We start from the raw sequence: 26,404 nt of genomic DNA on the forward strand, positions 1-26,404 counted from the left end.
AGTGAGCAAAATTAAATTGAAATAATGACTTTAACCTATAGTTTTGAGTTGAGAGAGGAGAAGGAGAGAGGAAAATGTTTACTCTTAAATCGGTAAATTTAAAGGACAGTTCCCCTTTTCCTCCTATCAATAGGGGTTCACTCCTCCCACTTCCCATACTTGAACTTTCCTTGAGAAGTCTACAAAAGTTTGTAAAACTTCAGAGGTACTAAAAACAAGGATTAGTTCAAAACAAGTTAAATTTTTAAATCTTGGTTAGACTTTGTTGACACTCAACCTAGACCTAACCAGACTCAGGGTAGAGGTCGTGGGAGCAGGCTCAGCCACGGCACAAACTTCAGGTAATTTCTTTCTATCTTCTTTTCTTTTCTCTTATTTGCAAGTTGGTGCTTCCATTTATGCATGTTTAGTTTACTTTTCTTTTTACTTTTTGCTTTCAACATATAGTTAAGTTTTCTTTTTACTTCTAACATGTTCAGTTTATTTTATTTGTTGCCTAGGCCTTTGCACAATGAACATAATAAACTACATGAATTGCAGAACCAGGAATCAAGGCCAACACAACAATCGAAGAAAACAGTGAGACCTCAAAGGGCTACAAGCACCAAGAATTCAAGTAGCACGAACCGAAGCATGAACATAGATACCCCCAAGCGTTAAACGATAGCAGTAGAAGCTCAATGACAGGCTGAATGGCAACAACATAATCCAAATGACAATAGCACCCAAACCCGAACAACAGAATCCCAGTCTTCTTCTCTCCCTCTAGTGAGAGCTTCATAGTCCCGATGTAAGACTGAGGGGTATTCTTGCCATTAAAAAGAAAAGTAACCACTCGCCCTCTGTTTCCATAACAGAGGCTGGGGATTTGTGAATATTAGCTATAAATGAGGGCCTCCTTGATAGCTTTTAAAAGTTGAGGACCAAAACGTTATACGCCCAAAACATGAGTGCCGATTTCTAATTTTTTCAAAAAAAAAAAAAAAAGACATAGTTAGGGAACCCGTATCAACGTACACAAAGCTTTGGAGGGAGGTCAGGTGCCCATATATTCCCTCCGAGCGGAAGATATGCCGAGGGGCGGACTGTTAAGAGCAAGTATATTGCCTTCAGTTCCATAAAGAAAGGAGGGAGATGAAGCCATCGCCTCTCCGAACCCCAAATTTGGGTCCACCAATTCATTCCTGCAATACTGAGCTGCCGTCTCGCCTTAATAACGTTTCCATGCCAGTCCCTCCATTTTTGCCGACGAGGGCGACGACTATCAGACGTACTGTAGAGTTTCAATCGAAACTTCACCTGCCCTCTCCTTCTTCTTCATTTTCTCCGCGAAGGTTCAAAAATCACTCCGCAGGTGAGCGTTCGGTTTTCTTTTGTTATGTGGTGTTTTAAGTCTCTCTTTTGTTAGAATTCCTATCATTCTGTGTCTATTCAAAGGAAACTTTGGCGCCAGTAAATGTTTTGGTTTCCTGAAGTTTGTAAGCTACAGAGCATTAGATTCCTCAACTGGTGAAATAAGATATACAAAGTGTAGAATTAGTCCTGAAGAAGGTGAACTTCTTGAACAAGAGACGAATTTGGCGTTCAGAGTGCATATCCTGGATTTGTGCCAAAGCCTATTTGACATGGATTTTGTTCTGTACTTTGCGGCGCTTTTAGTTTTGGACGCGCTTTTCTTTACTTGCTGGTTGTGTTGAAAATGTAGGGTTAAAAGAGACGTGAATAGCCTTTATCTTTGATAACTCTACCACAATATGCAATAATTATTGTTATCCATTTAAACTAATATGCTTTCTGCCTGCCGTTGCATTTGCACGGTCGCTGGTTTCTGTGTTGACAGAGTTGTTCATTCTTTGTCAATGTTTTCTTTTTTTAACCAGCTGAGAAGGCTGATGTTGGTAAATGTTCATCTGGGATTGTTGAAGCTGCTAATGAACCATCATCCAGTAAACTCCTCCAAGTTGTATTAGTTTCTCCTCAGGTACAGCTTTATTGTTGATATGCCACTTTTTCTTTCTAAACCATGGTTGGCAAACTTGGGGATTGGACTCGGATCGGCTGAAGACTGTATCCTGAATCAGCAAGTTCACTCGGTGACTGACCTACTTGCTTTTTTACTAAAAGTCAATGAATAAGTTGAAATATCCATAAAATAACAAATCACTAACAAGTATATATAATCAAATAACCATAGTTGATGAGCGTTGAACACAACTTACAGTTATACAATTACAAAAGAACAATTAACAACTAATAAGTAAAAAGTTGTCAAGTAGAATTAGAATACTAAATAAATGCACATTTTTGCAATCTTGTATATATATATATATATATATATATGCATTGTGCATTTATGTGCATATATATTGTGGCAATTGATAATTGATATAATATAAAGCATAACATAAAAGATGGTTAGAAGTGGGATGGTCCGTTTTTCACTCTTTCTTATAGGTCTAACAGTTCTTTTTCTCTGTCACCACCCAGTTAAAGTACCACTCGGTTTCAATATGTAAAATTTCCAGCTGTAGCCTTAAACAAGCAATTGGTATTAAGTTTAGTCTTAAATCCTTGGCTTTGATCATTTTTTATTTTGAAGGCTTTGCTTTTTGGTTCCTTGGTAGATTCCTGGAAATACTGGATGCATTGCTAGAACTTGTGCGGCTTCAGCTGTTGGTCTTCACCTTGTTGGGGTATGCTTGCTAAATTTGTTTATGCAATTCACTTAAAATCTGTGAGATATGTCACTGCCATTTGTCTTCATTTGTGCATACTTTCATGTCTATTTTTTTCTTTCTGCTGTTGAGAAAATTTAGGGATACTAACATCGCTTTGCATCATTCTGTAGCCTTTAGGATTTCAAATTGATGATGCCAAACTAAAGCGTGCTGGGCTGGACTATTGGCCGTATCCTTCTGTAATAAGTCTGGAGCTATGATTTTCTCGCTGCATTTTCAAACTGAATGAACAGTCTCCTGCTGTCTACTCATTGACAATCACTATTTCTATATGTGATGATTGATTATTATTTCCTGCCTTTTGTTCGAACAAGTCTCCTGCCTATTCATTGAGTACCACTATTCTCTATCTTTGATGCAATTTTTTTTATTATTTCCTTCACTAACCACTGACACATATTTTTTTTTTCAACAATTTTTCGTAAATTACTAAATATGTGACCCATTTTCTGTAGGAACTTCAGATGTATGCATAAATTTTCAGATACTATCTCAAATGGGAAGAAATGTGTCAAGCAGTGATTTTCTCAATGAGTAAACATGTGAGAAGTTTGGGATATTAAGGTTTATTATTCTAAGCCAGCCCTCGTTTATTGTTGTTGATATGGTAGCAAAAACTATATGCAAACTTGGATCCATTTTGGATCCGCATCCTTGAAATGGGCACTTAGTGATTGCTGTTAACCAAGTATTTTTTCAGCTTTGTTCATTCCATGAAATGATGCGTATGTATGATTACCATTATACTTTACTCAGAAGAACACTGTATAGGCATAGAGGAGTATAATATTGGATCTGGAAACTGAGAATTAATATGTCTTCCTTTTGGAGTCTCCATAAAACCTCTCTGACCTCCGAGGCTTAGAAGTAGCCTCCATCATGTAACTATGGGAATGGTGTGATGTATATGTGCATATGTATTTTTGAAAGGGTGGGGGTAGGGGTGGGTATCGAGCCGGGCCGGGCTGGCCCGACCCGGGTCTCGTTCCGGGCCCGGCCTGGCCCGGCCCATTTAAATTAAATTTTTTTAATTATAAAATAACATTTTTTAAATATAAAATGTATTTATTAAGAATAAAAAAATATTATTAAAACAAAAAAAATAAAAAATATATATATTTTTTAACTTACCAGGTCTAAACGGGCCGGGCGGGGCCTGGTTGTCGGGCCCGGGCCCTGCCCGGGCCGGGATTTTCCCAGCCCATACCGGGCCGGGCCGGCCCAGCCTTGGGTGGGGGAGGGAGAGGTGTTGAACCTATACCATAAATGTCATGAAAATGCTGTCATCCTATCATTTCTTACAACAATTATAACACCAAAAGCATCAAGATGATTTTCAGTGCTGCTTTTCTAATACTACCATGCCTTTAGTCTGGTATTTATCTGATAAGCTCAACGATATAATGCCACAAACATCGTGAGCCAAGTCACATGGGTACAGGTACAGTTTGGGTACGGGTGCGGAGGTACAGGTATGAACACGACAACTTTAAAAAATGTGGGTACGGGGGTACGGGGGTACGGTAGCATATATGTATGTACGTATGCAAAATAACACAAAAAAATCAAAATGAAAGCAACATTTTAATAAACAAGTGATATAAATATAAATGAACAATAACTCTAAGAATAGAATGAAAGTAAGGTAAAAAAAATTAAATCAAAGTAAAATGAAGTAGTTTGAATCTAAAGCCTAAAGGTACCCAAGTGTGTCCAAGTACCCATTTTGGGTACGGATATGGCGACACGGGTACGTGGACCTTACTAAAGTACCTATGTGACTTAGATCGTGAGTATTCTCAGTTTGTGCTTTTCTAGAATTATCATATTCGTGGCCTTAATGTGACATTTATCTGATAATCTCAAAGTTTAAGTCTTTTTGAGTTTCTGTTTATTCATATTGTTTGTATGTTTCATATACTGAAAAGCTGTATTTTCCTAAAAACAGTATATCTTGATGTTCTAACTTTCTATTGAAGTTACATGTTATTTATAACTTGTTAGTAGAAAAAAAAAAAAAATTCTAACTGTTTCCTTTCGCTGTTGGAAACTCAAATGATTGTATCTAGCAAGTCCAAATTTTCCTTTTCTAGCATTTCCTTTTACTTCTAGAAAGATTTTAACCCCATGCTGAATTTTAACTTTATGTTCCAAATTGTGCATAACTGCATATCAGCTTGGTGTTAGTGTGCAAAATCTATATTATGGCCATGTTCTACACTCAGTTAGTGATTCTTGACTTAACCTTGGAATCAGATATGCCTTTTACTTCTAGAAAGATGTAAACCCCATGCTGAATTTTAACTTTATGTTCCAAATTGTGCATATCAGCTTGGTGTTAGTGTGCAAAATCTATATTATGGCCATGTTCTACACTCAGTTAGTGATTCTTGACTTAACCTTGGAATCAGATATGTCATAGTAAAAGTCCATAGGTCCTGGGCTGAATTCCAAGGCTACTTCAAGCAGCAGGTATCTGTTCTTGGTTGTTTAGAATATCTGTAAATCGCAAGTGCATTTGAACATGACCTTAAATAAAACCAGGAAGGAGAAAAGCGACTGCTGGCCTTCACCAAGAGAGGGACTATAACACATTCTGTGAGTTTCTGGATTAGTTGCTCTGTGTTATTCTCCTGTATTATTTTTTCTGAGTTTATTTCCTTCAAGGTTGCTGGCATGGTCGAACCTGACATTCTTGACAATGCTTTAGACTGGTATAGTCTTATCCATAGACTTGCATATTTGATGCAGTTTAGGTTTCTAGTTTCTGCATCGATTGAGAAAATTAGTCCCTCTGAGAGTCTGAAGATTTTATTCACACTTATATTTGAATTTGTCATCCCACTTTTCAGAATGCATAATCACCTTTGACCGGTTACCAAACAGAGCTTAAGGGCTGATCATCATTTTATACCTTTGTCATCAATGATAGTCGGGGACCTGGTTACTTTATGTGACAAAGCATTCCTGCAAATACCACTGGTGCATTTCACAAACATATCTTACATATCTAGAGTAGACGGATAACTTTGAATTTTTCTCTGGATTTTTTGGAAACGATCCGTATTACAGGAAATATTTGCAAATGCACCATCTTATGGTATTCTGCAAAAACCTCTCTATCTTTTCTTTATCAATGACAATGAGTCCTTCCCTTGGACGGTTGCTATGTCTAAGGTGTAATTCAGTGAACAGTCATGCATGAGCACCTGGCAGCTGCCACCAAAAGGTGGGGCAGCTGTTAACCAAGGATGGCTTTCCAGCAGTTAAGGTTTGGAAAGGGCATAAGGTAATTTCTGTCTTGCAAATTTGCCATTAATGGACGGACCATTTTCTGGAAAATTTCTCCCCTGGAGCAGTTCTTTTTTCCTCAATTTTGGCCCAAAGAATGTTGTCAAAGACTCAAAAACATTCAAGTGCACCGAAACACAACACTCAACCTTGAAATGAAGTGTATGCTTCAGAGCATAAAATGTAAGCTAAAGTAAAACAATAAATATTGAAGTTACACATAAGCGCAAAGAAAGTAAAGCTATTATACATGCATACACAAGTTTCAAATCATAAGGTTTCTCCTAAAAATAATAAAAATTGATAAATGCATGTTCTGTCTATCAGCAAATAAATATTGGCACTAAGCTAAAGCTACTGTACATGCAAACCTGTCGGCCTTATGTTGCCGGATGATCACAGCCACCTGATTTTAACAAAATCGGCTGTCTGTGATTAGCGATAGTCCAAAACCTTGGCTGAAAAAGTAAAAAATCGTCACAAATTCCCTGGTCCCTACATCTTTAATGGCAGTTTTTAGTTTTTAAGCTATCCGACATCTGTTGACCAGTTAATTTCAGTTCTCCTCAGGTGGTCTATACCTTGTTTGCAGTTATTTCTGTTGTTATTACAATATCATTTTCATTCCTGATGCATAGGAAGAATCGCAGATAACTGCAGAAAATACACTGCCGAATGGATATACAGGAAAAGTTGTAAAGAGAAATAGCATTGGTGAAAAGAAAAGCTCACACAGTGCAAACTGACAAGGTTGAAAGCTAAACAAAAACATGAGGTTTACAAAAGATTTAGAAACACTGCAATGAACGGACTATATGATGTGCCTCATTTGCATGGTGCACATCGGAGTGTGAAGCTGGCCCTTGTAATCTGATGAGGCATACATTGTTCCACACTTAATGTTGTTTTTGTAGGTTTACAGACATTTCAGTGTTTGGTATGCTATAAAATACAAAATGCACGCCTTTTACAACAGTTTTCCAATTAGATGTTTCTAATACAGAAAATGTTATTTCGTAGACCTAATGTAGCCCTATCTGTTGGTTGTGGTTATGTTAGATACCGGGTAGGAGACCATGGGTCGGTCCATTGGACTGACCTGATAATGCCCATAAAAAGGGTCACATACCAGAAGAGGGAGGATCGCAGGAATATTTGGTGTTTCCTCTTGGAGGAGAACCCAAATCTGGAACTGGGGTTGGCGTATGTATAAGTTTTGCAAGAGTTTAGTTCTGTTAAGTGTGGTACCTATTAGCAGTGGCTAACAATGGTATCAGAGCCGGTCGTCCTCCTCACCAAGCCGACCACCTCCTCATAGTGGCTTTTTTTAGTAGGGGTGGGCATCAGGCCAACCCTGTAAGGACCGGTTCGGGACCAGCCCGATACCCGAAACCCGGGCCCAGGCCTGGCCCGATTAAAAAAAAAACTATTTTTTAAAATATAAAATATGTTTTCTCAATATAAACTATATTTTTAATAATAAATATATATTATTAATAATGAAAAATAATTTTAAAAATTAATCGGGCCGGATTGGGCCCAGGTCGGGTTGATCTGGGCAGCCCATCGGGGGCCTGGGCCCCTGCCGGTGGCCCGGCCTAACGCCCACCCCTACTTTTGAGGATCTTGCATGTGAGGATCACACAATTCTTGAATCCTTCTGTAGACAATGGGATGAAGAGCAGCAAATGATGGGCATTTACATGGAGACAATGGAAAGGAGCATTGGAAGGATCGAGCAGTCCCTGGAATCCATGGAATAGGGATTGGGAATGACGGCCCAGCAAAAGGTTTTCAGGGGTTTGCTGGAACAGTTGCTTAACAACATAGGAGCCGAGAACATTCCAGAGTTCTCATACAAGGATGGAGAACAAGTAGCAAGTATAGCGTCTGCCTCTCAAGATGAAGAGACGGTTAAGAAAGTCTATCATCAACCTCACTTTTTATGGTAGAGACAATAATTTCCCTCATGTTGAGGTCATGAAGCAAGAGATTGCAGGCAGTGAAGAGGAGAACCTACAAGAAAATGGCCAAAAAATTGTTGATGTTGATGAAAAAGGCACAGGCTAGTTCTTACAGGGTGTCGATGATATCTTGGATGTTCGTCTATGCGGGTGCGGATGCCAGTATGGCACATCTCAAAAAATTTGGGTGCGACAGTGCGGCGATTGTATTTATTATTATTATTATTAATTTATTATTATAATATATTAATATATATAAATATATATGACAAAAAATTGTAAACATTATATATAATATATATTAATATTATATGAGATTCAAACAAATATCTAAACTTAGATATCTGCTTTAATAAGTAACATATGATCCCACGGAGTTTATATTTGACTCAATATCTGATCCGGATCGGGCAAGTGCAAGTAATATCCGATAGGGGTCAGGACCCGACGTGGGTTCCCCTTCTCCTCTTCCTCTTTGTCTCCCTTTTCCCTTTTCGTTGCCCTCTCATTTCTCTTCCTCTTTGTCTCCCTTTTCGTCGCCCTCTCATTCTACAGGTGAGCATCCGACGCAGAGAAGAACAAGGTGGAGGAAGAGCAGCGGTGGCAGTGCGGTGCGGCGGCGATTAGGGTAACTAGGGTTTTTTTTTTTTTCTCTCCCATCTGTTTCCCCCTTCCTTTTCACCCTGTTTCGCCCGAGCCTTCTTTGTCTGCACTCTCTTCCTCCCACGCTCTTCACTCGCCCTCTTTTCGTCTCCCCTTCAGTCCCCCTCACCCTTGCTCTCCCTGTTCCTCCAAAGTGTGTCGTCCCTCTCCCTCTATCCCGAGCTTTCGAGTCGTCCCTCTTCCTCTGTCCTTAGCTCTCTGTTTGTTTCCCTTTCTATCTGCACTCTCACTCCGGCAGGCAAGCTCTCATACCCTCTCTCCCACACTCCCTCTCCTCTCCCTACCGCCCTTTCTCCCGCACTCTCTCTCTCCCTACTGCCTTATATCCTTACCGCTACAGTTTGGGTGTGACCCCTTGAGCAGGTGCAGTTTGGGTGCGAATCTGGGTCGCACCAGCAACCGCACCCGCATCGCGTCGACGCGGGTGTGGGTCCATTTCTGCCGCACCATGGTGACTTAGGTTGGAATTGGGAAGCACCATTTAGGCCATGGGGGCATGTTCGTTCAATCACCCAAGAAAGGCACCATTGCTCTATCGCCAATAGTCAAAAGGCAAGGTACACATAATTCTTCTTATGTTTATGTGGAGTTATCGGCAGAGCGGCAAATCACTCTGCTGGAGGCCTCACATGAGAATGGAAGGAGTGCAAAGCAGCCATGGAAACCATCGTGGTGGAATGGCATGAATAGTTAGGCAGTCAATGAGAAGACAAGGCTGGCAACTCAAAGCAAGATGCACGTAGGCTGGAGGGAATGAAGATCTCAGGCACCATTATTCGTTATTACAGTTGGTGATCTTTTTCCCTTGGTGATTTGCAATCAGGTCCCGAAAAGGGGCAAGTTCAACATCGGGCATTCTCTTACCAATGGCAAATTTATGAGAATCAGGGAAAACCCTCATAAAGATCGAAGGGCCCTTCAAGATCTTGCAAGGCTTTTGAGGGATATCAGACCATTGGGGATGAAATCATAGGCTGATTACAAGGAGAGGGGGAGAGATTGATGGTCCAGATGACCTGCCGCAATCTGGTTTACTGTGAGCAACAGAAGGAGCCATTAGATTTGATTTTCCAATTGATGCTGCTGTTGAGGAGCAAGCTGTAGAAAATCCTCAGCTGGGCAAGGCTTGGGAAACAACCCAAAGTCAGAGAAGTATGCGCCTTAGAAGAATAAGGCTAACTATACCAGTGTCCCAATTCTTGAAGCCAGAAATTGTCACTCCCAACCTTGACGGGATTGTCATTACTAGTTTGAAAATAATTCCTTTAATGGATGAGGAAAAGTTAGGGAAGCACCTTGACAATGCTGACACTCTTTGGTGTGGGTGTCTCAATGCATTCTTTCATTTCTTTCACAAGAATAGTCTTGCAGTGTGGCAGCTTTTACAAGGCCAACAAGACTACCTGGAGGAGATGGATAAAATCATGGTTGGTATGGGAGTTCCTTACTCAAAAATTGATAGTGGGAAGGTCCTAGTGGCCATTCCTAATGCAAGATGGTGCAAGGAGAGCACACCTTCGATGGTAAAGAATGCATATATACTGATATGGAGGGCCACTCTTATTCGTATTACTGCTATGGGAAAAGTTTGGGCATATGCTGTTGGGGAGGGTCTTGGAAGGGATCTTTAGAATTGGAGGGAGATCATCTTTCTATCTTGTTGTCTTGAACCAAGCAGCCCTCTAGACACACAGAAAGCTGTGGTGAACTATCTCCACATGAGAGCAAGACAAATTATACAAGACATCAAGGAATGTACAAATAAACCAGCAATTGCGGGACAGGTTGTGTTGCAGGTGCCTCCAGGCCTGAATTTAAATGGTGAAGTGGAAAAGAAAAACAGAAAAACCTGTTAGAAGTTAAAAAAAAAAAAATGACTATTGGCATCTATGGGAGTGAGGCCTTGGGACATCCGCTCTCAACCTTAGAAATTGGCTCAAGCCTAAGCATTGGTAATGCATGGATGGTTGGAAGGGAGACATATCATAAGGCTCTGAAGGTTTTAGAATGGTTCATAATTCCAGCATTGCTTCTAAAGTTTGGGTTACTGTCGACATTAGTAGATGCCCCAAATTGGTAAGTGAAAATGGTGAGTTGCACGTGCTGGCTTTCCACGAACAAGGAGCTGATGAGGGGGTAAGAGTGACCACAAGGAAGCCCAATGTGGGAATGGATTGTGAGTGTGACTGGACCAGAGGGAAGATGTTAGCCATGCATTTCATTGACCCTTTTCATGTGAAGGTTTGCGTGATAGCTAAGTGGTACGATGATACATCGATTTTGCAAGTTTCAATCACAGATTGCTTTGACCATGGACCTCTTGGGAAAAAAACTCATGTATTGGAAATGGAGTTCTACTCGATCATGGGTGATAGTTCACTCTCTTCACCCGAAGCCAAAATTTCATTTATACAGTCCATATCACCTTTGACTTACTCAAAAGTGAAATTAGTTGAAGCTGAGCAGTTTCGCTCATCGATGCTTACCTATCCAACTCTGGCATAGAATGCATGTTATGGAACATGCTGGTGGGGGAAGAGTGGTTTCCTAAGTCACCAGGGTGCGCCATTTCTGGACCCGCACCCGCATCGACGCGACGCAAGTGCAGGTGCAAGTACGATCCAGATTCGCACCCAAACTAGTCAAAGTTGAGTCGGGTGCGGCTGACCACACCCGACTAAAATAGTCTTTTCGAACATGCACCCGACTCGCGTTTTGACTCGAGTCGGGTGCGGTCAAACCACACCATGTCCATTCCCATCCATTTTTGGGGTTTCTTTTATTTTTAACAAATTCAAAATAGGCTACGATCGTCTCACCCCTTGCTGCTGCTCTCTCTCTCTCTCCGCTCGACGCGGGTGTGGGTGCAGGTGCGACCCAGATTCACATAGTTGAGTCGGGTGCGGCTGACCACACCCGACTAAAATAGTCTTTTTTGGACGTGCACCCGACTCGCGTTTTTACGCGAGTCGGGTGCGGTCAAACCGCACCTTGTCCATTTCCGTTCATTTTTTGGGGTTTTTTTTATTTTTAACAAATTTGAAATAGGGCACGATCGTCTCGCCCCTTGCTGCTGCTCTCTCTCTCTCTCTCCACTGCGACTGGCGTCCGCTGCTCTCTCCATTTTCTACCTCTACCGGCGGCATCATCTCTGTCCGGTGTCCGCTGCTCTCTCAGTGTCTGATTTCTACCTCCATCCTCTCTATTCTTCTTTCACATCTTTCCACTTCTTTTTCACTCACGAATGAAGCTGCATTTTAGGAAGGTAAACTCTCTCTCTCACTCTTTGCAGCAGTGTGTTTTTTTCTTTTTATTGTTTGATTTTAATATCGCGCTCCGATTTTGATTTCTCTCTGTTCTAGTGTTTTGTCACGTCTTGTCTCTATTTTAGTGTGTTGTTCTCTCACTCTACTGTTCTTTTTTCCTCTGGTATAATGGACGTTGAGTGCAATTGTTTGTGAAAATGTTTGTTGTTTTCTTTTGTGTTTACGTTTCTAGAATACCGATGCAACCTCGAGAGTCCTGGTTTGTTTGTGTGGTCGGTCGAGAGAGGTTTTCTATGAAGTGAGAGACTTCAACTGCTGAGGAGTATGATGATGATGATATCGTTGAAAGCATTGAAGAAAATCAAGGTATTGGTGGAAGTGGAACTGGAACGCAACTGTGAGTGATGATGTAATATTTGATGTATGAAGTATGACTGTGTGATACTGTGAACTCAAAACTATAGTATATTTTTTGTTGTTGTGTCGAATTGATGATTGATAATGATATCATGATTAGCAAATTGCAATTTTGATTTTGTTATTTAATAATTTTGTGGTTTATAGACAATTTTTTGTCGTATATATTATATATATTATTATTATTATAATAATAAATACTCTCACTGCACCTAAATTTTTTGAAATATGCTGTGCTGGCACCGGCACCAGCACCCCGCACCTTGGTGACATAGGTAGTTTCTCATTCTTGTGGGACGGAAGATAAAACATACCCTATAATTATTTTGTTATCTTTGCTCTGGTCAGGACAGGGTGGACACCGGAAACTACCTTAATGTGGAGGCCTGTAGTTTCCCTGAGCATGAATTTGAAGGCATGCCCTATGAAGAAACTAATGGTGCAAGGAGAAAGGGAGGGCGTTAAGGGTTTTGAGCAGTTCAGCTGGTCAGAAATAACACCTTATTTGGATCACACACTTTGGCTCTTCCCTCCTCAAGTGACAACCCCATTATGCCGACTTGCTGAAATCCAAGGAATGTTTGCTCACTGTACTAAGTACACTCACTTGATTACGTGTAAAAAGGAGCATCCAGGGATGCGTTGTGGTGCCGATCACTGGGTTAAATTGCAGGCCTTCAAGGAAGATGAACGCTTGGGCAATTGTAGAGCAACATACTTCTTCACACATATTGTCATGAGACACATTATCTTGGCAGTTGCATTTACATACATGGGAAATGTAGCACAAGTTGGCATGGAAGGATTATTCTCACCCATCAGTGATTCCTACTCTGCCACTCACACCTTGAGGACAAGGTGTTTTCGAAGGGGGAAGTATTGTTAGATACCGGGTAGGAGACCATGGGTCAGGTCCATTGGACTGACCCGATAATGCCCATAAAAAGGGTCACTTACTAGAAGAGGGAGGATCACAGGAATATTTGGTGTTTCCTCTTGGAGGAGAACCCTAATCTGGGATTGGGGTTGACGTGTGCGTGAGTTTTGCAAGGGTTTAGTTCTGTTAAGTGTGGTACCTGTTAGCAGTGGCTAACAGGTTAAGATCTAATCAGCAACCTTGCTAACCAATTCAGGTCAAACAAGGTAGCTTGATAGTTTCACCAAAATTATTATTTTCAAGTGGCCTCCCATCAAACTACGTGAGGTTATCCCCCTTCTTATAGACAATCTTTTAAATTAAGAAAAACCGTGGACATATCTCTGAATTGAAATTTATTCATCTTATAGAGCAGCATGGTATCGTGATTGGTCTTTTCTATCTCAATGTCAGCTTGAGCTGTACCTTGTGTTTCTGGCATTGGAATACCTATAAATATTTGGTTGTGAGTTTTCACTGTTAACTGGCTGCCATTGTAATTACAGGATTTCTCATTTAAGTGTGGGGACTGGCTAGTATTTGGTTCTGAAACTTCTGGATTACTCCCAGAGGTGCTCAATGACTGCACAAATGGACCCTATGGAGGTGGAACCCTCAGGATACCAATGGTAGAAACTTACGTCCGTTGCCTGAATTTGTCTGTGAGTGTGGGCATTGCTCTGTATGAAGCATCAAGGCAACTTGGATATGAGCAGATGCAACTCCATTCTGGTTCCTCTCCTAGTAAAGTTTTCATGAAAGAAGACATATTTTGTTAACTTACTGATGTTGCGATATGCCTCTTACTTGCTGAGGTTGCTGTTCAGGGAGAGAAAAAAAAGGGGAGTGGGTGGTTTGGTTTATATGTATGTGTTGATTATTTTTGTGGAGAAACTAGCTAATGAATGAAGAGCAATTGCCTATTCTTCTTCCTTGATGGATTTGAAATTGTGCATGTGAAGATGAAGTGGCAGTGGTCTCTTTCACGCTAGGTTTTCTCTTTCCTATTAACATGTTTTGAGTAAAAAATTGCAGATTTTGACCGAAGCATTGGTTACTTTATTTGAGCGATTTTCCTAATACTACATTACACGATTTTGGTCTCATCCAGGGCTGTGCTTCCGGGGTAACCTACCCTCTTTTCAGTCATATGAGTGGATTTCTAGAGCAAATGTATCCATCCTATTTGCACTAGTTGGCACAGCCAGGATGGCAAGTCTAAAAGGCTACATCTTTTACCTGAGTTTGTTGTTTTGTGAGAGTGAAATATCTTGGCCATGGGATCGTGTTCCTCACATGATCCAAGAAACATGTTCACGATCGTGTAATCGGCTTTCCATTAACACATGGTCATCTGCATAAAGCAAAGTTGGGTATTAATTGAAGGGTATGATAAAGATGACGCTCGGCATGTTTGCATGGATGATCAATACCCTGTTCTTCCTAAATATCTTTGTTGAAAACTTAAAATTTAGGGCGCTTTTGATATGACAGGAAAAGCATAATACAAGGTAAATATCTTTTTATTGTAAAACCGTTGTTACATTTATATTTCTGAGTCTTTATCAGGTCCATGTGAACATGATTTTACTTGAGTGTATTGAAAAGCAAATCCGACAATAACGTTATCGTACGATTTTTTGTTTTTATGATGTCTTTGTAAACATGATTTTAATTAAGTGTATAGTAAAACGAATAATGAAGTTGCGCTACCACAATCTAGATTGGATGGGAAAAACTCCTCAAATTCTCAACAACATCCCCACTTGTGCCTCTTTGTTCCAATGACTAGGGCTCCCAAAACACAAGAAAAAACCACCCAATTGACTGCCCTCTTCTCTCAGCTGTACTAGCCTCGAGCTTCTTCACCCCAACTTCCCCTTTTGACTTAAGACGTAGCTTCACCACGAGCAAACCTTAATTCCATGTCGTTAGGCTCAGAGAACCCAAATGCTCTCCCTTCGACATCGGGTAGTTCGAACTGTCGTGGGCAAAGTTAAAAGGTGTTTCTCAATTGCAAATGCATAGGAGCAAGTTATTTTTAGAAGCTATTATGGGAATAACATTTAAATGCTAGCTCAATGTTTTATAATTTGGGAATGTTGCAGTATTTTGACTCACTTAGGATTGCTATTAAGTCTTTAGTTGATTTTTCTTTAGAGATCATGAATCAAATATGAGACTTTCTCTTGAACCTCAAAATATATTTGCACTTTGCAGGCAATACCCATGGTCCTGTAATCATGCTTTAGTACAATCTCTCTCTCTCTCTCTCTCTCTCTCGCTATGCCAGTCCTCAAGCCCTGGATGTTTCACAGTACCTTCATCTGATACCACCACAATGCCAGAGGACAGTGCAAGTCTTTTCCATTTTGAGCATGGAATGGTAGAAATATGAACATTGTGAACAGAAAAATAAATTCAAAAGTGCCAGAAAGCAATTAATGAGCTTAAACAAGTCTGTTCTATACAAAAGCATGGACATGGTTAAGCAATATAAGGTTGGGGCTGAGGGGCCAGCTCGAGCGCAGCTCACTCATGCATGTACACCCCTAAATGCCAAGTTCTTGCTGTCAGGTGAATGGACTTCCAACTTGTGTTGATCCAAACTGTCCCGGATTGTGAGAGGGGAGTGGAAGCTTAACGGTCTAGTATCCTCCCTTCAACAAAGTACTAGTTACATACAATGTCTCAAATTAATCTTTTTGTTGTTATTTGTATGACGTTACATTGTAACTTATTGCAATTCAATACAAGTGATATATAATGCTCAACACTTCACCAAAACTTGAGAGAAGTTGTAGAACCTAACCATAATAGTATGTTAACTGCATTGCATAAGATAGAAAAAATTATGGCTTTCAAAAGGCCCTCCACAGACAAAGAGAGAGAGAGAGAGAGAGAGAGAGTGACTTCCTCTCTGTGTGAAAGAGAGAAAGTAAAATCAATATTACTCGAAAAACACCAACTTTCAATAGGGACCGGAGTTGATAAGTTATAAGCCAGGCGTAGTAGAGCCATATAAATCAAAACCCAACAGAAAATAAAACAAAAAACAATACATATTTAAGACTCTTGCCTCAGCTGAAAAGAGCCTCACTAGATACAGCACGAAACATCAAACAAGATATCTGATTCTAGCTTGCGTACATTCAGCTTTGTCCTTGGAAAACAATATCATTATAGGTTGGTTAACCAAATGGTACACCAAGTTGTAAATAACCAAAGTTTTCCTAGTTTTCTTCTCTTCCATAAGAGATATAATCCGGCTGGTCCTAGAATGGCATCAGTAATAGCGGATTCATCATTCATAATGACCCTTGGCTAGAGCCGATTATTACTAAAAACTCCTTGCATGACCAAACACTTCCAGAAAACAGGTACATCATGTCTTCCTCATCTTCATGACTTACTCGAAGAATAATTTGGGCTTCCATAATCTACTAGGCCTCCATGTGGGAGATAGAACTAAGTAGAATCCACCTGACGATGTTCCCATACATTGATATAACCCATTTCTGTCGCCAAAAATATCATCTTGATCATGAAAAAATTTGAATGCTTAGAGCCAAGAGGTCCATTACATTTATCTCCAACCAGAAAGATTGGTCCATCACCATATCCGATTGGTTATGCTAATATCCACGACTTCCATTTTTGTTTTGGTAATGGTCATCACGTGTAGATGTTGTCGAATTATATCCAGCTTGCCAGAAACACTTGATTTTCATGGCATTTAAGCCCCTCATATTCCAAAACTTGAGTTTCATAGCTATTAGTCAAAGAATACTTTGGCTTCCGAAATCGAGGAAGAAGCAGCCCTCACTTGCCTAGTAGAACAGTTGTTGCCAAGCATAGAACAAACCTTTCAGCAAGAAATAACTCTGTCTGGTCAACTAAGTTATTTGATAAACTAATGTTCAATGTGTGCATAGGGGTACCAATATATCTAATTTGGATTGGATATCTGACTGAATTGTTCTGAAAAAATCAGATGTGGAAAAAAGTTATATATCTTATTAGAAATTTCATTTCGGATTTAGAAATGGCATCCAATCGAATTCAGATTTGAATGTACATAAATATCTGTTTGGATTTAGATTCGATTCAGTTCAAAATTCAGATTTGGATTCAGATATGAATGTAAAAACTCAGATTCAAATCATAAAATCAAATTTCTGATTCAGATATGATTTTTTTCTTTTTGTATTTGAATTTGAATTTGAATATGAATATGTGAATATCTGAAGTGGATATGATTAAAAACATGTATGATGCAAATCCAATCTATTGACATCCATATATGCGCCACCCATCTAATAAAGGTTGACCAAGTGCTAGAGATTAAGATGATTAGCATGCTTTAGCTAGATTGTCCATTGGAGGGTGTCAAGCCTGATTTCGATCGTCCATACCAAAATTGGGCAGCACTGGAGCTTTGTACGATCATGTTGTTGTGTTGGCACAATGGAATATGTGGGAAAATTAAAGAGAGAGATCAAATGCATAGCACAACTAATTACAAGGCAGTGAAGAAGCCTAGATGCCATAAGAATGGAAAAGGACAAACACAAAGGGTGACTGAGAATGCAAAACTAGGAGAAAAAACCAGATGCTTCAGGATTGGTGCAGTAAAAGTTGCATGCTAGCTGCAACAGGCATGCAGCTCGAGAGACACCTGGGATGCCCCATTGAAGGGGCACAATAAGGTGAAGCTGGTTATATATGCCACTTGTGTGTATGTAATTTCGTGTGGCATATTAAGTATGACAAAAAAAATGCTAATGATTAACACAAAAATGAGTTTTCTGCAGGGCTAAAAACAAAAATAGTAAAAAGAACATTCAATAAAGGTAAAACTTGACCGTCCGTATATGCATATCGTTATGACTAATATACCCCTATAAGCAGTAAAAAAATGTTTTTGTTTTTGCCCCCTTTATGGCATTATCTAATTATCTCATATACCTCTTTAAGCAGTAGAAAAACATTTTCGCTTTTTTGTCCCTCTTACAGTGTTATCTCATTATTTCATAAAAATTTTACTATCTCATCAACCACTTGTCTTGAACATTAACTCGAAAGTCGAATCAATGCCAAGGTGGGTGGGTCGAAGGCGAATCGGTTGGTGCACTCAATAGACACTAATGTCCCTCGGTTGATGGTGGGAATGATCGAGTAGCCTGTACATAAAGTTATTTTTCTCCAAAAATACCCTTTGGTGCCACAAAACGGTTTTTTCGAAAAGAGCATGCCCCAAGGTGGATAGTAGGAATAATGTGAGAAGCCCGTACGTGAAAAAGTTAAAGGAAGTTTATCAGTCGTGGAGCAGAGACTTCTGCATAATGCTTCAAACTTTCACAACAAAATGAGCTGTTGGTCACAGGCAGTGGTTATCGTCCTCATCAAAGCGGTTCTCATAGTTGATTGAAGAGTGTTAGAGCAACCTTAAGGACATCTATTGGAATGGGCAGAGGCTTCTACCAGTTTTGCTTATTCCAGAGGGAGTTCTCGTTCGTAGGGTGAGTTTATCGGCCTCAACGAAAATTATCAACATCGGCCAAATAGCGTTTGTCACAACAAGCATAAGAATGACTATTGGATATATTATCCTCATTGGTGATAGATATAGTCTTTTTTTGTTTTTTTTTGTTGGTCTCACGCTTTTGTTAGTTTATACGTTGTAGAAAAGAAACAAGGAGGTGAGATAATGAAATAACAACTCTTGAATATACTATAGAAGAGAAATAGAAGGAGGTGAGATAATGAAATAACAACATTATCACGTATTCTTTTGTTTCTCATATATAGTATATACACATATTATTTCAATGTCTTATATACCATAATACTTGGGAAGAAGCTTTGAGTAAGGCTGCCCTAAGAGAGATTTATGTCTCATAGGAAGCCTTCTTAGGTAGACAGTCTCCAACCACAAACTCTCAATTCCCTCCGGCTCTTATTGTATGACTGTTTCATCTGGTTTTGGGCTCAGATAATGTTCTGCTTAAGTAAAGCTAGAACCTCTTCCCGTGAACGCAGGTCACAATCCACCTCTTCTTCAGCCGAACCTACCTCATATCTCAGGAACAAGGGTGGAGGAAAACCATAAAGGGCTTCATACGGGGTGGTACCTATCGTCGGATGCATCCCTCTATTGTAGGACCATTCGGCCCACGACAAGTACTTCACCAATGTGCTAAGCCAATCTCTAGTGAAACATCGAAGGTAAGTCTCTAAAGTCCGGTTGACTTTTTTGCTCTACCCGTCAATTTGGGGGTGGTGAGCTGTACTGAACTGCAGGGTAGTGCCCATAAGCCGCATGTACTCTCTCCAAAAGGAACTCAAAAAGATGAAGTCCTTATCACAGACAATCAAGTAGGGCATGCCGTGCAGTTTGCCTACGTACTCTTGGTAAACCCCAACCACCCTCAAACCGTGATAATGCCTCAACAACGATGCAAAATGGTTGTACTTAGTGAGCCGGTCTACCACTACTAACACGGCCTCTTTATTTTCAGACCGTGACATTACATCTATGAAGTCTATAGAAATGTCAACCCACGGTTTAGTAGGCACTTGCAACGGGTTCATGGAGGCTTCATCACCTCGTACTTCTCGCGTTGACAAACTTGGCATTGTTTCACAAAGGCCTTCACGTCTGACCTAATCCCTTCCCACCAGAACTGGGCCTTGACCTGGCTGAGGGTCTTAGCTACCCCGTTGTGACCTGCTGCGACTTTAGAGTGAAAATGTAGCAACAAGTCTTGCTTCAACGATGAACCCTATGGCACTACAGCTCGGCCTTTGTGATATAGCAGGTTGCCCTTCATCGCATAATGCGGGATAGACCCTGGGTGCTGACTAAGAGAAGCTCTAATAAGCTTAAGGCCATCTTCCTCACATTGTTCGGCAGCCAATCTTTCCCACAAATCTGCCTCCAAAACTGACAATGACGGTAGGTGCTTGCTTAGACGAGAGAAGGCAGCCGCAGCCGTGTTCTCTGGATCACGTTGTACTCAATATTGAAGTTGTAGTCTACAACTTAGCCAAACAATGCTGCTGTGTTGGAGTGGAAACACGTTGCTTCAACATATACTGAAGGCTATTGTGGTCCATTTTCACCACAAGTCGACGGCCGATAAGATATGGCCTCATTTTTCTATAGCTAGAATAATGGCCAACAACTCCTTTTTATAGGTCGATAGGGGCTTGGTGTGGCTAGTGAGTGCCTTGGACATATAGGCAATTGGGTGTCCAGAACGACACCTACACCCATATCACATGCATTAGTCTCGATGTCGAATTCCTTGTTGAAGTCGGGTAGGGCGAGAACCAGTGTGGACATCAAATCTAACTTCAAGTTGTCAAAAGCTGCTCGGGACTTCTCAAACCAAGAAAATGACCTATTCTTCAACATATGTGTCAAGGGGGCTGCTATTATTCCGTAGCCCTGAATGAACATACAGTAATAGCCTGTCAAACCCAAAAATTCTTGCAGTCCTCTCAAGTCCTTAGGTAAGGGCCATCGGTCCATTGCATGAAGCTTTTCGGGGTCGGCTCTTACCCCTTCATTTGACACTATGTGACCCAAAAAGCCTATGGACGATTGCCCAAAACTAGAGTTTGACCGTTTTGCATATAGGTTGTTCTCCCTTAGAAGCTGCAAAGTCTTCGTCAAATGCAAGGCATGTTGCTCAAGAGATTGGCTATAAATAAGTATGTCGTCAATCTCCGACTCTATATAGCTATGTTATTTCACTATTTGATATTTGTTTTTTTGCTTGTTGTAGATCAACGATGTCTACTTCAATTGATATCGAAGAATATGACACCAAACGTCCATTGTACAACGTCAAATGGGATGAAGTCGAACTATATGTTGGACAAAAACTGAAGAAGAATGATAGGTGAGTAAGATGTTTTGTCAATGGAAAGAGGATGAAGTGGTTGTTGTAGGAGAGCATATGTCACATGAGGTGAAGCAGGTCATGGAGGAGGAAAAGAAAGGAGTGAAAGAAAAGGAAGAGGAGGAGGTGGCGGAAACGAAGGGACAAGCCGCGGAGTCGGATAATGCGGGGTTGGAGGAACTTGAGTAGGAGGAAGTGAGGCTTGCGAGATGGACAATCTAGGGGAGAAGGGGCTTGAGCAGGAGGAGGAGGTGAAAACAAAGGGAGATGCCGTGGAGATGAAGGGGAGGAGGAACTTAAGTAGGAGGTGGAGGAAATGAGGTACAGGCCAGGGAGACAGAAATTGCGGGGGAGAAGGAGCTTGAGTAGAAGGAGGTGGCAAAAACGAAGGGTCAAGCAGCAGAGACGAAGAAATGAGAAGAGATTGGATTTCAACAAGAGGAGGTTGCAAAAGGGGAGCTATCCTAAAGGCAAAGAATGTAGGGGAGAAAGATTATGGGAAGGAGATCCATTGTTGGATGAAGCAAAGATATTAGTGTCCGATGTGTAGACTGTACCTACACTAAAAATTAGTTCTATGGGAAGGAGAAATCCTGATTTCGATGTAGATGTGGTGGAGATAATTGAGAAGAAAAGGAGGTGCATGTGTGATGTCGATGTAAGTAAACTATGTCATAGATTCAAGTACTTGTAATTAAAGTTTTTGCATAGAATAATATCTTTGATATTGGTATTTCTATTGTAGAAATGTAGATGCTACCAATGGCATTCGGTCTTTGATTGGTATGAAGTTTTGTTGGACTTCCAAAAGTAGAGATTGGCAAGAATGCAATTCTCAAGGCTGCTTTCCCTTGGCGTAATGGGGGCCCTTGTATTCCTTGGCACAAAACTGAAATTCTCGGTCAAACACATTTATATTTGATGGATTCAAGATGACGATCACCCTAAAAGGCATTAGGCTGTTTCATCTAAGTAAGTTGATGTCATTAGTTGTTTCACAGCTACATAATAGCATGATGCACCTTCACAAGAAAGGACCTCAAAACAGACCAAGAATCGAGGTCCTTTTTTGTATATTTATTTTTGTATATTTATTTGGCTTGTGTCTATTTAGTGACAATTCAGACTCAAGAATAAGCTGGTCATACATCCAATTTTTGGAATATATGAACAAAATTCAGTGCTACGCATGGGGAGTGGCTATGCTAGCACATTTGTATAGAACAATTTAAGGATGGGGTTGCATCCATTGAGGATGCAGTTGTTGCTATCATGAAAATTTATTTATGAAAAGGATTATCTATCATCTTGTAATGTCCATATATATATTTTGTCTCTAGTTCTGTATGTGGGAGCACATACCTTCTATTAAACCCACTATGGAGCGTCTATTTCCAAATGTTCTTCCATTACATGCACAGTGGAGAGGCACCAATCCCAAAAATTACAACGATACAAAGTCATCCAGGTCGATCATATCAAATCTTCAGATGGCTTAGGTATGTATAGCAAATTGTGTAGGTGTTATTTAGACCAGACATTGGTGGTGACACCAATGATTGGATTATCGTGAAAGCTTTGGAGTTGTCATGTGGAGACCTGTGGTTTTTCTGCATGAACAAAGTATAAATGCAACATGAAAGTTGAGTTCTCTTAAAGCATGGTCTTGCCTGTCAATTTTGTAGCCACACCATCCCTACAAGAGATTAAGGAACAAGAGTACTTTTAGGGCTGGAGTTGACTGGCAATTATTGTCTCAAAAAAAGCTCCATAACTTGTGTCATGGTGGTTACGACAGTGAGGGGTTTGCAGCAGGGTACTGTGAGCAGTATTGGGATGTACTTCATTCTCAAGTACCTGGAATTTATTTAAATGTGCCCCCAATTTGGATCATATGTGCAGGGAGAATAGAAGCAAGATATGCCAGGACCATATAGAGACAACAGCCCAGCGTCCTAACCACCTAGTGGTGGAACAAAGATTGATCACAACAATAAACTTGCTCATTGATTATATTGCTGATTTGACTCGAGAAATTTTTGAGTTGAAGAAGTTCCTGTCACGCCATGATTGAGAATATTCTTTTGTTTATAAGAATGGTCGATAAGAAGTTAATATTTATTTCATTCTCTTGTAAACGCATTGTTATTTCATTAGTGTAATTTGTTTTTGTCTGATTGCTTATCACCTCGTTGTCGCATTAAATTTTTTAAGTGCTTATCACATTCCTATAAACATGAATCTTGTAGTTGTGTTATCACAATCTATTTTGTTTGAGTGCTTATTGTCTCCTCTTAGTGAATCTTTTTTTACTATAAAACAAGTCCATATAGTGTCATTGTCGCATTTAATTTTTCTGAGCATTTAGCGTGTCCTTGTGAACACGACTTTACTTGAATGTTTCGTATAACGAATTCTGCAGTTGCGTTATCGTAATTTGTTTTGTCTGAGTCTTTATTGTCTCTTAGTAAATGTCTTTTTATCGTAAAACTAGCCCATACATTATCTTTGTCGCATTTAATATTCTGAGTGCTTATCACGTCCTTATAAACATGACTATATTTTACTATACCATATAACAATCATGTAGTTGTGTTATCGCAATATGTTTTGTCTCAGTCTTTATCCTCTCTTAGTAAACATCTTCTTATCTTAAAACCAATCTATATAATATCTTTGTCACATTTAATCTATACTTACCGTGTCATTGTAAACACTATTTTATTTGAATGTATTGTATAATGAATCTTGCAGTTGCATTATCGCAATTTATTTTATCTGAATGTTTATTGCCTCCTCTTAGTAAACCCTTTTTTATCGTCAAACAAGTCCATAAAGTGTCGTCGCATTTAATTTTTTTGAGTGTTTAGCGCGCTCTTACAAACATGATTTTACTTGAGTGCATCGTATAACGAATCTTGCTATTGCATTATCACATTTTGTTTTGTCTGAGTGCTTATCGCCTCTTAGTAAGTCCCTTTTTATCGTAAAACCAGTCCATACAAGTGTCATTGTTGCGTTAATATTTTCAAGTGTTTATCGTGTTTTTGTAAACACAAACCCTATAGTTGCATTATCACAATTAGTTTTGTCCAAGTGCTTATCGCCTCCTCTTAGTAAACACTTTTTCATCATAAAACAAGTTCATATAATGTCGTTGTCACATTTAATTTTTTTTTTTTTTATCACGTCCCTGTAAACATGATTTTACTTGAGTGTATCATATAATGAATCATGCTATTGCATTATTGTCATCTGTTTTGTCAGTCATTATCACCTCTTAGTAAATGTTTTTTTATCGTAAAATCAATCCATACAGTATCATGGTCGCATATAATTGTTTTGAGTGTTTATTGCTTCCTTATAAACATGATTTTACTTGAGAGTATCGTATAACAAATCATGCAATTGCATTATCGCAATCTGTTTTGTTTGAATGTTTATCGCCTCTTAGTAAACATATTTTTATCATAAAACCAATCTACACTGGCATCATTGTTGCATTAATATTTTCTAGTATTTATCGCATTCTTGTAAATACGAATCTTGCAGTTGCATTATCGCAATATGTTTTGATTGAGTGCTTATCATGTCCTCTTAATAAATCTTTTTTATCGTAAAACTAGTCCATATAGTGCCATTGTTGCATTTAATTTTTTCAATTTCATATTTCATATCTTCATACAATAGATAGTAGGGTAGAAAGGTTCATATATGTTTAGTGTCTATCGTGTCTTTGTATCGTAAATCTTACAGTTGCATTATCGCAATCTATTTTGTATGAGTGTTTATCGCAATCTATTTTGTCTGAGTGTTTATCGCAATATGTTTTGTCTGAGTTTGTTAAAACATTCTGTTAGTGAATCTTGCAGTAGCGTTATCACAATTTGTTTTGTCCGAGTGTTTATTGCATCTTAGTAAACGTCTTTTTTCGTAAAACCAGTCCATATAGTATCGTTGCCATAATTAATTTTTTTGAATGTTTATCGTGTCCTTAAAAACACTATTTTACTTCAATGTATTTTATAACGAATCATGTAGTTGTGTTATCACATTTTGTTTTGTCTGAGTGTTTATCGCCTCTTAAGAAGCACTTTTTATCATAAAACCAATCGACATAGGTGTTGTTGTCACATTAATATTTTCAAGTGCTTATCGTGTCCTTATAGACACGAATCCTGCTGTTGCATTTGGTTTGTCCAAGTGCATATTGCCTCCTTTTAGTAAACCTCTTTTTCTCATAAAACAAGTTCATACAGTGACGTTGTCGCATTTAATTTTTTTGGGTGTTTTTCGCATCCTTGTAAACACAATTTTACTTGAGTGTATTGTATAACGAATCCTACTATTAATTGTCTCATTTAATTTTTTCAAGTGCTTATTGCATTCTTATAAACATGATTTTACTTGAGTGTATCGTATCACGAATCATGCACTTGCGTTGTCGCAATCTATTTTGTCCGAGTGTTTTTCACCTCTTAGTAAAACTAGTTCTATAGTATCGTTGTCGCATTTAATTTTCTTGAACATTTATCACATCCTTATAAACGCGATTTTACATGAGTCTATCGTATAATGAAGTATGCATTTGCGTGATCACGTCTTAGTAAATATCTTTTTATCGTAAAATCAGTCCATGCAATGTCGTTGTTGCATTTAATTTTTTCAAGTGTTTATCACATCCTTATAAACACGATTTTATTTTAATATATGGTAGAGCGATCATGCAGTTGCATTATCACATAAACTTTTGTCATAGTAAATATTGCCTCCATGTAAACATGTTATTTCATTTTCTCATACTACAATACTGTCGTTTATTATCACAATATGTTTGGCCTTCTTATTGTGGCCTGCGATGTAACGACTCCACTAAGTCATCACGAAGTTGTTTGCTGATATATGGTATACTATCATGTGAAAAATCAAGTTCGTTGCCATTGTATATGGAGCAATTATTTGTACGTGCTCCAACAGAAAATTTACAACACTATAGACTCGATACGCCTTGTTCACCCCAATTAAAGAGTCCGAACTGTTGCAGTCCTTCCGGCAGCCACCTCACGAGTTAGAGAGGTCCTCAAACGGCTAAAATCATGCAATACCGCCACCACAACGCCTTCTATTCGTTGTTATGAAGAGAAAGATGCAATTTCAATCCAATAGCCACAACTAGTGAGAAAAGTAAAACCATGCTCAAGAAGAGGAGTTCAACTAAAGGATTGATTCTGTTGGGGGA

At 39.4% G+C, this 26,404-nt stretch overlaps 1 protein-coding gene across 1 annotated transcript; it reads left to right on the forward strand.

Moving 5' to 3' along the window:
* Positions 1–1,031: 1,031 nt before the first annotated feature.
* Positions 1,032–14,302, forward strand: LOC116256516 (uncharacterized). The gene is made up of 7 exons (XM_031632898.2): positions 1,032–1,354; positions 1,881–1,981; positions 2,625–2,693; positions 2,849–2,907; positions 5,150–5,210; positions 5,283–5,336; positions 13,762–14,302. The coding sequence occupies exons 1-7, from the start codon at positions 1,135–1,137 to the stop codon at positions 14,032–14,034; spliced, it is 837 nt and encodes a 278-aa protein (XP_031488758.1). The 5' UTR covers positions 1,032–1,134; the 3' UTR covers positions 14,035–14,302.
* Positions 14,303–26,404: the final 12,102 nt, after the last annotated feature.

The sequence above is a fragment of the Nymphaea colorata genome, chromosome 6 (assembly GCF_008831285.2).
Source record: "Nymphaea colorata isolate Beijing-Zhang1983 chromosome 6, ASM883128v2, whole genome shotgun sequence".
Taxonomy (NCBI): domain Eukaryota; kingdom Viridiplantae; phylum Streptophyta; class Magnoliopsida; order Nymphaeales; family Nymphaeaceae; genus Nymphaea; species Nymphaea colorata.

Excerpts from the sequence above, each read along its gene's own strand:
- LOC116256516 (XM_031632898.2), top strand. The coding sequence starts at position 1,135 with ATGAAGCCATCGCCTCTCCGAACCCCAAATTTGGGTCCACCAATTCAT. Across the intron at positions 1,355-1,880 it reads GTTCAAAAATCACTCCGCAG|CTGAGAAGGCTGATGTTGGT; the intron begins GTGAGCGTTCGG and ends TTTTTTAACCAG. Across the intron at positions 1,982-2,624 it reads TTGTATTAGTTTCTCCTCAG|ATTCCTGGAAATACTGGATG; the intron begins GTACAGCTTTAT and ends GTTCCTTGGTAG.